The 14,089-nt window shown below is 32.9% G+C and overlaps 2 protein-coding genes across 2 annotated transcripts; both read left to right on the top strand.

Moving 5' to 3' along the window:
• The first annotated feature begins 1,714 nt into the window (after positions 1 to 1,714).
• On the top strand, positions 1,715 to 3,192 carry LOC123218792. Its single transcript, XM_044640422.1, has one exon. The coding sequence runs from the start codon at positions 1,956 to 1,958 to the stop codon at positions 3,024 to 3,026; it is 1,071 nt and encodes a 356-aa protein (XP_044496357.1). The 5' UTR covers positions 1,715 to 1,955; the 3' UTR covers positions 3,027 to 3,192.
• A 2,292-nt stretch (positions 3,193 to 5,484) lies between these two features.
• LOC123218794 (plant UBX domain-containing protein 3-like) lies at positions 5,485 to 8,785 on the top strand. The gene is made up of 4 exons (XM_044640423.1): positions 5,485 to 5,715; positions 7,241 to 7,532; positions 7,892 to 7,987; positions 8,215 to 8,785. Exons 1-4 carry the CDS (start codon positions 5,567 to 5,569, stop codon positions 8,593 to 8,595), a joined length of 918 nt encoding a protein of 305 aa, XP_044496358.1. The 5' UTR covers positions 5,485 to 5,566; the 3' UTR covers positions 8,596 to 8,785.
• The last annotated feature ends 5,304 nt before the right edge of the window (positions 8,786 to 14,089 follow it).

Consider the following 14,089-nt stretch of genomic DNA (forward strand, 5'->3'; position numbering starts at 1 on the left):
ATTCGATTTACTTTAAGTAATAAGTTAGTGATAACTCAATTTGATTCAAACTAAACTTACAATTCAATTTGAATCATATCACATAATTATTAAAATAATATTATTTTTTTATTATTAAATAAAATGATATTATTTTGTTACATCTATCTTGGTGTCAAATATATTTACTGATAATATGTTTAAAGCTTAAAATAATTTTGAATAATCTCTTATTTCACCACAAATATGGACACTGGATGCCTTCTAATTATTGATTAATCACCACATGAAATGATAATTGATAATTAATTGACAATGATGTTTCAATTCGTCTCATTGCTTGTTTGGTTCTAAGTTTTGCCCAATCATAATCAAATTTTAGACACAATCCTAGTTGTATCCTATGCTCGCTCTATCTCTTTAGGCTCATTATAGACCCTTACCTATGAATACTATTAAATATGAATTGCGCTAATTTGGTCTCAAAAATTAATTCGGTTTACTTTGATTTAACTTGAATTAGTTACGATTGAATTCAAGCTACATTCAAATCGAAAGAGTAAACTGATTTTTTAACTTAAAACCTGAAGTTAAAATAAGTTCGATTTGATTCGGTTTATAAGTCGATTGATAGTTAGATTTGATTCAAGCTTAGTTCATTACTCAATTTAAATCATGTCAAATAATTATTAAAACAACATCGTTCTGTCAATTATTCAATAAATTTTATGTCCAGAGAATTCTTTTATGATGTTTAATAAAATATTTTTGACAGCAGTAATATTTAAACATTTTTATTTCATAAAAATAATTAAAATATATTCAGTTTTGTAATTCATGATAAATGTTTACGTAACAAACATTAGTAGTTAAATATTACATAATTTTGTACTAAAACTAAAATTAGATTCGAGCCCATGTGTTTAAGCTTGAATCAAATTAGTTAAATTCAAATCAAAATTTTGATTTATTTTTATAAATAATCTCAGATATTTAAAATTAATTTTATTAATTGAGTTTGAGTCTTAATTTATTAATCTCAACAAAAAAAAAAAAAACTAATTGGTTCTTATCTAGTGGGTTTTATAATTTCAGAATAAATATATATTTTTTTTGCTGATTATCATATAATCCATGCCTAAAATTAAAATTGTCAATTATCATCATTATTATTTTTTTGGAATTTTGTCAAGAAATATTGATTAGAGATTGAGGATGTCAACGGGCACATGATGGTGTATATATAAGTAAATGTTGATTAAGATAGAGCACGTAACCCCACATGACATGCAGCCACGAAACGACATCACATTATACAACTTTATGCAGGCACAGGACATTGCCTATCCACAGTCTACCCCATCAAGTTCCAAGCTTCAAGGATTAAAAATGCCCAATTAAAACACAATGTTCTAATCACAATTCCCATTCTCCCCATTTGATCTATCCCAAATCTCACTTGTTTAATTATGTGTGCAATAACCGAGCTAATTTGAATTTAAATACATGTTTAAGCTAAAGATTTAGTTTAATATATTAACTTAATCCAAGAGTTTATCGATATTATCACATCAAATTTTTTATTTTTGTGATTTATCACCTTTTTTTTAATTATAAATTAGGAATTAAGATCTTACATATATTTGAATTAATTGTAATATTCAAGTTTAAGTTGGATAGAATTAAATTTCAAGTTAAATTATTTAGAATCAAATTTGAACATCAATTTGTTCTAAGTTTTTTTTTTTTTGAATTTAAACCGGTTTCAGACAGTATCTTACTCAAATTCCGTTCGAAATCAGGCCGTACATTGCTTTATAACCTTTGCTTATATAATCTCCGTTGAGTTCCTCTTTATCTTACGTTCTTTATTACTTGTAGGGTCACAGGTCACTACCATCTGAAACGTTCATCTTTAACTCTCATTTCTCTTCTTACAGAACTCAGAAACTCAGCCCTCCTTCTCTCAATAGTTAATGGCTACTCCGAGAATCTATGAACCCGAAACTCTCTCTCCATGCCCCAGTTCAAGAAGCAGGAGGAGCAGCGATTCAAACTCACCCGAGTTCGAGTTCTGGATGGTCAGAAACCCCTCTTTTCCTCAGCCTAATCTCCACTCAGCCGATGAACTCTTTGTTGATGGTGTTCTTCTGCCTCTTCACCTCCTTTCGCTCAAACCTTCCGACCCAACTGTCCCGAACCCGCTTCCAGATCCTGAACCTGCCAACAAAGAGTCAGGTGACCCGGAGTCTGGACCTGGACCTGGACCCGGCCCTGGCCCTGAGTTGATTCATGTAACCACTGAGTCTGCAAACGGGTTGTCGAGTTCTAAGCGGTGGACGGACATTTTCAGGAAAGGCGACAAGAAAGCTGTGACGAAGAACACGGAAGACAATAAGGATAAAGAGAAAGAGAAGAAGAGAGACAAGAAGAGTCAAAGTGGAGTGACTTCAGCGGAGTTGAATATCAATATTTGGCCTTTTTCAAGGAGTAGATCCGCCGGGAATGGCGGAACCCGACCCAGATTGATTCCCGGAGCTCCAGGGACCCGGAAAGTAAGCAGTGCGCCGTGTTCGAGGAGTAACTCAGCGGGTGAGTCGAAGTCAAGGAAGTGGCCAAGCAGCCCGGGTCGCCCCGGGGTTCATCTGGGTCGGAGCAGCCCCATTTGGCAAGTCAAGCGCGGCGGTGGAGGCTTAGGCGGGAGGAGCTCAGAAACTCTATCTAGAAACGGTGAAAAAGTGGTCAGTAAAAAAGAAGTTAAAAGCAACAAGGCAATCGGAAATGGCAGTACCAGTACCACTATTGGAAAAATGAGGGTTTTGAATATGAACGTGAATGTGCCAATGTGTATTGGGTACCGGCATCATTTGAGCTGTAGAAGTGATGAAAACGGTGCACTAGGGGTTGTGGGTGCAGCTAATAACAAGTCCACCACCACCACCACCACCGGGACTGTTAGCGGCGGCACAGACGGTGGCCATGGCCATGTTACAAATAATGGCAATCTCTTCAACTTCCGCAGCCTATTCAGCAAGAAGGTTTATTAAACGAGTATTATTATTAATTAATTAATCATTAACGCTACTATCTCTTTTATTATATGTTAATTTTATAGTACACCAGGCTTTATTTATTTATTTCTTATGTTTTTTTATTGTGGTTGATATTCTTCTCTTGTGTAAACAACAGATAAATAGAGTTAAAAGTTAGCCATAAATATTGTAAATTTTTTGCGTGAAAGCTTGTTTACTTTCTGTTATATACCAATGTTTTTTATGTTGATTTTGGTTAATCAAAATGGAAATTGCGGTGCGGGTGGATTCAAATCAAGCTCCATGAGCTTGGATTGCTATTCAACTCAGCTTTAGACTCTCTTCTTGCATCAAAACCTACCTCGCCTGTTTTCTTTTATCTTCTTCTTTTTCTTGTTTTTTGACCTTTCAAAATAGTCAAAGATTGATCTAGATCTGATCTTTCTAAATTTGAACCTAATATTTTGATTGAATCCACCTTAAAACTGGAAATTATATAATATATAGAATCAACCTTTATTTGTTTTTGTACTCTGGCCTCAGATTGAGCCATCCCCTTCTTGAGCCCATGCTTCATTCCTTAATGGTACCGGAATGTCCCCTTCACTGTCGTTTTATTATTTATCAACTCCACTGTTATTTATGGGGCATAATATCTTCCTCAAACTATTATCACTTGATAAATTGAATTCAAATTAATTAGAAATGTTATAAAAAAATAAAATAAATAATGCATTATTCACGGATAACTAGCATAATTAATATGAGAAATAATAAACAAAAATTTCAATCATTTACAAATTAAATTATCAAATTCAATCTATAATTTTCATTTTTAAATAAAACACCTATTCAAAACGAGGAGAACTGGGCAGAGCTGAGGTAAGGTTCAAGTCATTTTAAATCAAAATTAAATTTAGAATGTTTAGTGATGTAACGTGAGAAATCCAACCTATAAAGAAAACAATGACGTGGCAACAAAGTATCACCCACGCGCACACTTAATGGAACAAAAGCTCCTCCTGTAAAAACGCTCAGATAATTTTCAGTTTCACAAAGCAAAATGGACGAGGAGCTAGGAGATCGAACCGTACCGAACCGAATCAGAAGCAATAATGAGAAGCGTGTAAAGCACGCCGTGATATCTAGACACGGAGAGTGTTCTAATTTCGGAAGTAATGACTCGGTTCCTGAGTCACCACGCTTTGCCGATTTATCGGCGAGTTTCCGAATCTTTTCCGAGTCGCTGCTGAGGACGGAACTGGAGATGATGAAGTCGAGAGAGGCCTTACGGTGTGAAGCGTAGAAGAGACGGATGGAGACGGAGGCTGAGTTGAGTCAGATGCTGGTACAGACTCAGTTGCAGATAGCGTCTTTCGTCGCGGGGATGAGTTCCAGCAGAGAGAGAAAGCGAGTCGGAGAAGATGAGTCAGTACTAGTCTCTCAAAGGCAAATTCTTTACCTTAGAGTCTCGCTGCAATTGACTAACTGAGTTGATCAGATACACACATATCATATCTTGCAATTTGTCAATGCAGGGAAGGAGCTTTGCTGCTTAGTCTGCTCCAATGCAACTTCATCCTTCAAAAGTTGGTAAATTTGTTGCGTTAATCAGAAGGTTCTATTGTCAAATTTGTGTGTATAATTCGAATTATTTTGTACTTTTATGCAATTATTATAATTAATCGATATTAAAAAATAAAGTATTTGCGATGCCATGCCATCTCAATCAATGGACTGTAATATTTTTGCAAATTGGCCCACAAAGACACGGTCCACCATGCCATGGGTCTTGAAGTTCGTAAACGGGCGAGGCTGTCAATGCCCAAATTTTTTATGGGCCCCGGCACGGCCCCGTAGCAAGGGGGAACCTTAGCATTTTCGCCCGGCCCAGTCTAGTCATAGGGAGCGTCGTTCATGTCACGCACATATAATATATAAATATATATATATATATATATATATATATATATATATATATATGAAACGCCGTATAAAAAAATAACTTTAAAGGGGCGTTTGATTTGGGTAATATTTGATTACTAAAATAGAAAGATTACCTTGAAGATAGATTACTTTAAAGATTATTGGGTATAAATGATTACTATGTTTGATAAAATTTGATAGGTATAAATAATTATTGTGTTTGGTTAAAGGTAATAAAAGATTACTAATAAATTATTTTACTTAAATACTCTTAAATATAATTATTTTTAAATATTTTTTATATTATTTATCATATTAATTAAAAATAAATTTATTTTTATCTTAAAAAATAAATAAATAATAATTTTTCTATAATAAACTCAAGATTACCAAATAATCTTTAAATATCTAAGATAAATATGATAATTAGATTACCATCTGTATTATCTGTCACATCAGTATTAATAATAGAAGATTATTATAATCTTTTATTACTGACAAACCAAACAAAGAAATAAAATATAGATTAACAAGATACTCATAAAATCCCTGAACCAAACGCACCCCAAAAGTTAAGAATATTTTCTATTCGAGTTCGATTTTCGACTTTCAATCAGAGAGAGCGATCCATGGCGTCTCGTGACAAGAAACCAGCGAAGCCATCGACTAGCCGAACCGGCAACGTACGAACCCTCTCCGATCTAAACCGGAGGACTGGACCTGATTCCGATTCCGACTCCGATGGTCCTCAAGAATACTACACTGGCGGTGAAAAAAGGTCCACTTCATCGACCTTTATGTTTTTTTTTTGTGTATTTAATGAAAATTTGGCTCTTATTAATCATGTTTTAGCTGTTTTTTTTAAATTAATTGAGTTAATTGAATTTGGAAATAGCGATTATTGATGTTAATTAGTTCTTGTTTGTAATATCATGAGTAGTTGTATGGTTGCTAAGGTTATTGGAGAAAAAATTGATTATTAGTGTAAAAATGTTTGATTTAGGATAAATTTTACAGCTTTTAGTCAAGCCATTGAGAACTTTATCTGTAAATCTGAAAATTTTCAGGAAAAAACCTAGAAGGAAAAACATTATCATGTGACTTGCATAAGTTTATATTTCAAGAAGTGTTAAAAGTCAACCGTGTGGTAGCTTGCTTTTGAAGAAACCTAGGTTTATAAAATTCAATTCACATGTTCTTGGAGAAGATTAAGTTGGAAAATTTGGTGTTATTATTAGTTGAATAGTTAATAGGTAACATATCTTTATAACGAAATTGTCAAGATTCAAACTTTAGCTTAATGTTGAGCTAATGTTGAGTTGGGAGACTGTTGAATTTTGTTGTGGTGAGAAAATAAAAATTTTGATATAGTTCTTTAGCTTTTACTAAATTTTTGTGGATGAAAAAGGTTAAGGGCTTGTTCTTTAGTGATTGACGGGTTTGAACTTTTCTCCTGGATATTGACAAAGGCTTTATTGAGAGAGTTGGAAGGGTGTTGAATATGGAAGAGGGAGATCTAAACGTTGGAATTGTCAGATTTATGGTTTGTGATAGATTATACTCTTCTAGAAAAATTTATAGCTGGAAACTCTTTTTTTGTATGATCTGTCTGAATTCTAGTGATGCAAAATCTGATTAAGGGAAGATTTGATGATTTTTTATTGTTAAACAATTCAAACATAAAGTAGCTGTGCTTTGCAACCTGATACTTGTGTTATTGCACTATGCAATGCCCATCTTATCTTACCAGCACAAAATTGTATGGTATATCAATATATTACATTCATGTAGTCAACATGAATTATGGGGCACTGAACCCACTTTTCTCTGGATACTGTGCTGGGGTACTATGTATCATGATAAAAGAAATTGCTTCAACTGGGTGATGTTGATTATCATTAATTGAACTTTTTCCCTTTTAGACTGAATGTGTAGATGAAAATCTTGAGCAGATGAAAAATATTTGTTTTCATAATTATGCGGTTGTGTCATTCTTAAAGTCAATAATAAGATGTACCGTATCCTTAGTTTCCATAGTGTGCCCGTACAGGTATACAGCCACATGTCGACTGGTTTAATGAACAAACATTTGTGAGGGCATTGTCTTATAGAAAATGTCTATTCTCTGTTGGTGCTTAAATATTTCCAATTATTCCGTTGATAGTGTTAATTGAACTTGCATCAAGCTTGCCCTGCTAATGTTTGCAGACCATTTCATTTATTTGTATTGCCAAGTATGATCACTTGATTCAAAAATTGAAAGTTTTAATGGGAAGCTAACATTTTGATTGTGACTTCTGCAGTGGTATGCTTGTTCAAGATCCTTCAAAGGGTAATCCTAATGATGTTGATGCAATTTTCAATCAAGCTAGGGAACTGGGAGCCGTAGAAGGGCCTCCTGAACATCTTCATCCATCGTCAAGCTCAAGGAGCTTTACTGGAACTGGTAGATTGCTCTCAGGGGAAAGTGTACAATCTGCACCTCAGCAGCCTGAGCCTGTCTTTCACAACATTGTTTTTTGGACTAATGGTTTTACTGTAAATGATGGCCCTTTGAGAAGGTTGGATGATCCTGAAAATGCATCTTTCTTAGAGGTAATTACAATTAGTGCTATATAGCAGAAAAGGAGAGGAAAGAATTATATTGTTGATTTGGAGATTAAGATTCTGCAGTTTATATCTTTTTGCCCAGTGGCTTATTATTACCCTGAAGATTTTTATGTGAAGTATTAAAGTGGAATATTTGTTCTTATCTTTCCCCTTCTGCAACTTATGTGGCTTCTTTTGCTTCTCAGCAGATTTTTCATTTTGTGTTCATTTTCTACCTTCTCACCAAGGGGTGAATTAGTATCCTAAGCATGTTGGACTGGTTTCTCTTGTCTGGTTGTATTTGCGTTATTAGTGTACTTGTGAGTTGATGATATTGGTTAATAAGGTTTTCTATTCTATCACAGAGCATCAGAAAGTCTGAGTGTCCAAAAGAGCTAGAACCTGCCGATAGAAGGTCCTCAGTTCATGTCAATCTGATAAAGAAGGATGTGAAATGCCCGGTAAGTGTCTAACTTTTATTGCCTTTAACTGAAATTATACACCCTGGGACCAAGCATATGTAGTTTTTACGTAAGGGTGTCCCAGTTATGGTATTATATTGAAAAGTTATTTCTTATCCAAAAATTCATCATGTTATTATTCATATTTTTATGGAAATTGATGAATTTCTGATCTTAATTTTGAGGATGTGAATTCGCCGTCATTCTTTAAATTTATTTTCTTTCAGGAACAAGAGAAGCACCATGTTCCATTTCAGGGTGTGGGTAGAACTTTAGGTAGTACCAGTACTCCAGCAGCATCTGAACCAACTGTTGGTTCCACTCCTCCTGACACTGCTCAAATCCCTAGTGGGGGTCTGTTTGTGGATGACAAGCTACCATCAACATCAATTCAGATTAGGTTGGCTGATGGTACCCGCATGGTATCACAATTCAATCTCCACCATACAATCAATGACATTCATGCTCACATTGATGTATCTGGACCTGGGAATGCAAGAAATTATCAACTCCAGATGATGGGATTCCCCCCAAAAGTTCTTGCGGACCGATCTCAGACAATAGAGCAGGCTGGCCTTGCCAATTCAGTGGTTCTCCAGAAATTCTAATTAAGCTCTATGCTCTACTGCCACTCTCTACTGCTTATTTAATGGAACATATATTCAAACTTAAATGACTGTCTACTACTTGTATACAAAGAGAAGGGTTTTAGTGACTGGTTAATGAGGTTGATTCTTATGTTTGTCACAATACAATATCGTTTTGTTTTTTCTCGCTAGAATCCTTACATCCTCAAAAGATGTCTTATTCTTTTTAGTTTAATTTGCATCTTCCCCCTTAATGGTTTGAAGTCAGCATGGTACAGCAGGAAAGAAATCGCATTGTTCAGAATCGATCTCTTCGCTGATGTCCAGTTTCTGAATGTATTCTGAAGAACCATTCCTATGTGTGACCGATTGTGCATAATTTTCTGTACATATACTTTGCAGCTGGTGAGTGGTGCTTTTCATTTTAATCAAGTCCTCCCAAAGATTTTGTTTTCATTTATGAATTGAGTTTAAATTGGTTTGAACATTCTTTTAAATTATTTTTAAATCAACTTTGAGTCTTAATTTATCAATCTTAAACCAATCTCCAATTGGGTCTTTTAGGATGGAGCCCTTCAGCTGAATCCAGCCTTATATTCAGACAATTTGAAGTGCATTTTAATTTGTAGTAAATTTGTGAATCAAATCAGCGAAACATCATTATGTCACAAACAACTACTTCGAGCTGGTGTATCCCAAATGCCAAATCCCATACAACTACTTCTCATGTCATTTATTATATGATTACTTAATTAAAATAAAATATTTTGCCTTTGCTTTATACTTCCATAGTGGTGATTCAATTCGAAAGAGATGTGCTAGGACCCATTATTATTTTCATTTAAAGCCACTATTGATGATCATAACCAAGAGTACAAGTTTGACTCTATAATTTAATGATCATAACTTAATCATCTTTGCATGTGTGAACCTCTAAGCCATATTGTAACTATTTAATTTTGTATTTAAAGTATAAAGCCTCTAATAATTTGGTTTCCCTTCTTGATTAACCATTGAAAACAAACAAGAATTATCCAATTACCTTATTCGGAACATGAAGCCAACTTAAGAACTAAATATTAGAGGCGAATTTTGTTCATGCATTACCCGTACCCAAATAAGCTTTCTAATTATATATTGAGGCTTTATGAAAGAACTGTGCATACAGTGAAGAATCAGAGAAAGATTGACAATATTTTCAACGATATGCTTGTGATTGGTGATCTAGTGGCATCTAAGTTTTGTTTTGGCATAATTTTATGGAAAATCGAGAAACAAAAAAGTTAGCTAAAAATGATTGTAGGTGCAAAAGGGAGGACATTTGTATATATTTGTATGTATAAGATAGATCAGGAGTCTTATTCTATTAAGAAAGAAGGGAAGTTTGCCACACGTTTTGTATTCTCTATAGCAGGAGTGGCAGCCACTCAATCGTATGAAGAAGTTATTTGGCCTAAATGTCTACTTAAAAGATTTTAAATGACTGTGATTCATTTTATTCACTGTAATAATTAAAATGTGATATGTCTTGCTAAGAATTCGGTATTTCACGCATAAACAAAATGTATTAAGACAAATCATTATTTTGTAAGTGTATTAGAAGATAGTGACATGTTGTTACAAAAGCTTCACTCTAACGATAATATGACAAGTATTTTAACAAACCCTAGCCATTGGAAGGGAAAAATTCATTCTATGCAAGACTTCTATAGGGTTCGATGCTATTAAAGGTCTTTTTCTAATAAAAAAAGAAAAAAAAATATAAGTCTGCTACTTGTTTTGTTTTCACTATAACATGGATGTTATATAGTTGATGTATAAGTTACAATCTAATGTTGTATTGTCTACTACGAATGCTTAATATGTGGCAGCCACTAAATCATATAATGAAGCTATTTGGAAAGTCTTGCTTAGACAGAAAATGATTACTATTCATTGTGATAGTCAAATTGCAATATGTATTGCTAAGAATTCGTTATTTCACTCAAGGAGGACAAGGCATACAAATCATCATTTTGTATGTGGAGAAGTGGAAGTTGGTGAACTTATTGCAAAAATATTCACACTAATGATAGTGTGGTAAATATTTTAACAAAGCCTCTTAAAAGGGAGATGTCCATTTGATGTAAAACTTACATAGAGTTTGATATTTTCTTATGATTTTGTAACATGCATATTGACAACAACATTGAAGAATGGTTTACCATAGAAGAGAAAGAAGTATTTAGGTAGGAAATTTGTTAGCTTATGTGCCTTTTCTAATAGAATATAATTTCTAATAGAGCAATGTTATGTGTATCTATTTTTGAATACACAAATGAGTACATATGTAATATATTATCATATAATTGACTGTTATTTTGTTTTTAATTTAAAATCATTCAATCATATACATAAAATGAATCATATAATTATGATTCATTATCAGTAATAAATCTAGCGAATTAATTAATCTCTTTTAGACTTTGAAAATTTTTTAGTTTAATATATATAAAATCAATATAATCACTAAAAATTTAATTAGATTTTATTTTTTCATTAATTATTACGGTATTTATATTAGATTTTTTTTTTTTTTTTATGAATACATGTTTATTTAGAATTCATAAAATCCTTGAGGACTTTGGGTTCCTGATGTAATATAATAAATTTCCAAAAATAGGTGATGAATTGTATCTTCTATAAACATTTCATTAAGAGATATCATTAATTTATGGGTAGAAAGATAGTGAGAGATACCCTATACTGCAAAATTCTCTTATCCTAGTGAAATAAATATTAGTGTTGCATCCCGTAAATGTAGATATATTATTAAGCTACACAAATAATATTGTATGATTTCTTTATTTTTTTCTTTATAAAAACATTTTATTTGATTTGAATCTAAAACTTTAAATCATTATAATAAATAAATTAAAAATTTAATCTTTTATATTATTACCTAAGCTATTAAACGAGCTCATAATCTTCAAATTCTACTCATAATCTTTAAAGCTAGCACAAATGGACGAGGAGGAATAGAGCACGAACTTCCATTTATGGATTTAAATGATTGATTCCCGAGGTGATAGCCAAAGTTTTTTTTTTTTTAGATTTATTAAATAGGCAGGAAACATTGCAGTTACCCAATAAAATTATTATGTATATTTATAATAAATATTAATTTAAATATAAATAATAATACATCAATATATTATTAAATAATTTTAAATCCCACCTCAATTAACATATATCTGAACTTTAAACTCAAATTCTTCGAAGGTCTTTTCAAATTCAAACATATCAACTTTGAAAAGAGGAATAATTAAATGTTTAATTTGATTGTATGAAGCCCATCACACCTGTTGCAGTTGCTGCAGCCTGCAGCTAGCAATTACAAGCTGTTCTGTTCTTTTCCCATTTTTCTTACATTATATCGGTTCTATTTGATGGAATGACGTAAAGTGAATCAGAAAAATTAAAAAAGAAGGCTTTAATTGCCTGAATTGGCCTAGGTAGGCTTTCCATTCCCCTCTCCTCCACCGCCTTCTCATTCTCCACTCGCCAATGTCCTTACGTCTCTTCATTTACTTTTCTCCTGTCTTGCATTTGCTTTTATTCTTACGCTGTTTTGATGGATTCCCGCACTTCTCTTTCACTACACGCTTGTTTCTCTTTCTCTTGCAAACCCTAACCCTAGACCTAACGCTAACCCTAACTCTCTCTTGTCTTGATTCTATTCGTATCAATGGATGCCAAATCCTAAATCACCTTCGGGTTGATGGGTTTGATTTGCTTTGTCGGGTGAACCTTTTAGGGTTTTATCATATGTGCATGTGGAAGAATCATCATCTAGTTGTGCCAATTACCATTTACTAAAGTTTAGAATTTGTGAAATGAAGGGGTTCATTATTGATTAAAGATGTTCATTATTGATTTTTATTGAGAAAAAAACACAAATTAACAAGATTAAAATAAAAATCACTTTCTTGATAAAATTATACTATAAGTATAATAAAAAAATAATTGTTTAAATTGAATTATACAATATAATTAATCACATTTTAACACAAATAACAGTTTATTTAAAATTAAAACACGATTTTTATTATTACATGAGTCCTCTCTCTTTTTTTATTTATATGTATATATTAAAATTTATTTTATTGTAATTTATGAATATAATAGGTTAAATTTTTTATATAAAATAAAATAGATTTTTTATCAAAGAAAGGACTCAAAATCTTAACAATTTTAATCGTTATAAAAATCACCATTACCTTTTGATGGACTTCAAATTCAAGGCTAAATCATGAACTAGGAGACCAATCTTAGGTTAAATTTCTATTATAATCTCATCTCATTCTTTTCTCTGGTGTTTTACATATGATGAATTCAAATCAAATTCAAATAAACTAAACAGAATTAGCCCTTGTTTTTAGTTTGAATCCATAATATCTCACTGGAGTGTATTCGAATTGACTAACAGTATTGTTGGAGTGATAGAAGGATGAACATCCTTCCGAGATAAGTTGCTGAGCTGAAATTTCAAATTGAATTAACTCATTTTAGCCTAACCTTGACTCGAGCTTAACATTTTCACCGTAAAACATTGAACAAACAAACAAACAATAATAAAATTTATTGGAAAGTTGGTGTGCAGTGCACACAAGCAATTAACTTGCAGCAACTGTGTGCCATGGGTATAAAACCATGCACAAGTTAAATCACAAAAGAACTGGAAAAGCTGAGCTTATTATGCTTCCAATGCTGTAGCTTTCTATTGCAGTTAAATTTTTTTATCTAATATGTGTGTATATATTATATATAATTAGGGAACTCTGAATACGTGGGATGATGTTATGGTCATCAAAATTAGAAAAGCAAGGGCAAGTTAACAGTGAATGTATAGTACTATAAATACTGTACGACGTACCGGGGCACGGTGAATTTCTATGTCTTCAACCCACTGGTATTGTAAGTGTCAATTTGTACAGAGATTACAGAGATGGTCCGCCTGTTTCTTTCAATCACAAGTCGGGTCCCCCAGGCGTGGCAATAGAGAGGTCCAGAAGGATAGATTCAACAGTGAAAAGTAGGCTATATATGACATAAATGTTGTTAGAGAATTAGGTACATAAAGGGACAAAGGAAAAGAGAATTTGTTCAAGCTGAAAATGGGGCTGTTTTCACAGGGTTCTTCACAGAAGAATGAAATGAAGTTCGAGCTACAAGCTATGGCTTCATGCCTTTATCGCGATAGAGAAAGAAAATACAAAAATAAAAGTAAAAAAGACCTGTACCATTACAGAATGGAGGCAGAAGACTAGAGAGATTAGATTTGACAGAGAGTGAACGAAGAGAAGAGTTGAGAAGAGGAGACATTTTCGCACTGTCAGAGTTGCTTTACCAGTTTCTTAATTTTAGCTGAAACACAACCTCTACTTTGGTAAATAATTGCAGATTAGATGCTACTATGACTTACTGAGACAATAACGAGAGACAGCGAAAGAGAGAAAGAATAGAGAAGGTTAAA

Source organism: Mangifera indica, chromosome 6 (assembly GCF_011075055.1).
Source record: "Mangifera indica cultivar Alphonso chromosome 6, CATAS_Mindica_2.1, whole genome shotgun sequence".
Lineage (NCBI taxonomy): Eukaryota > Viridiplantae > Streptophyta > Magnoliopsida > Sapindales > Anacardiaceae > Mangifera > Mangifera indica.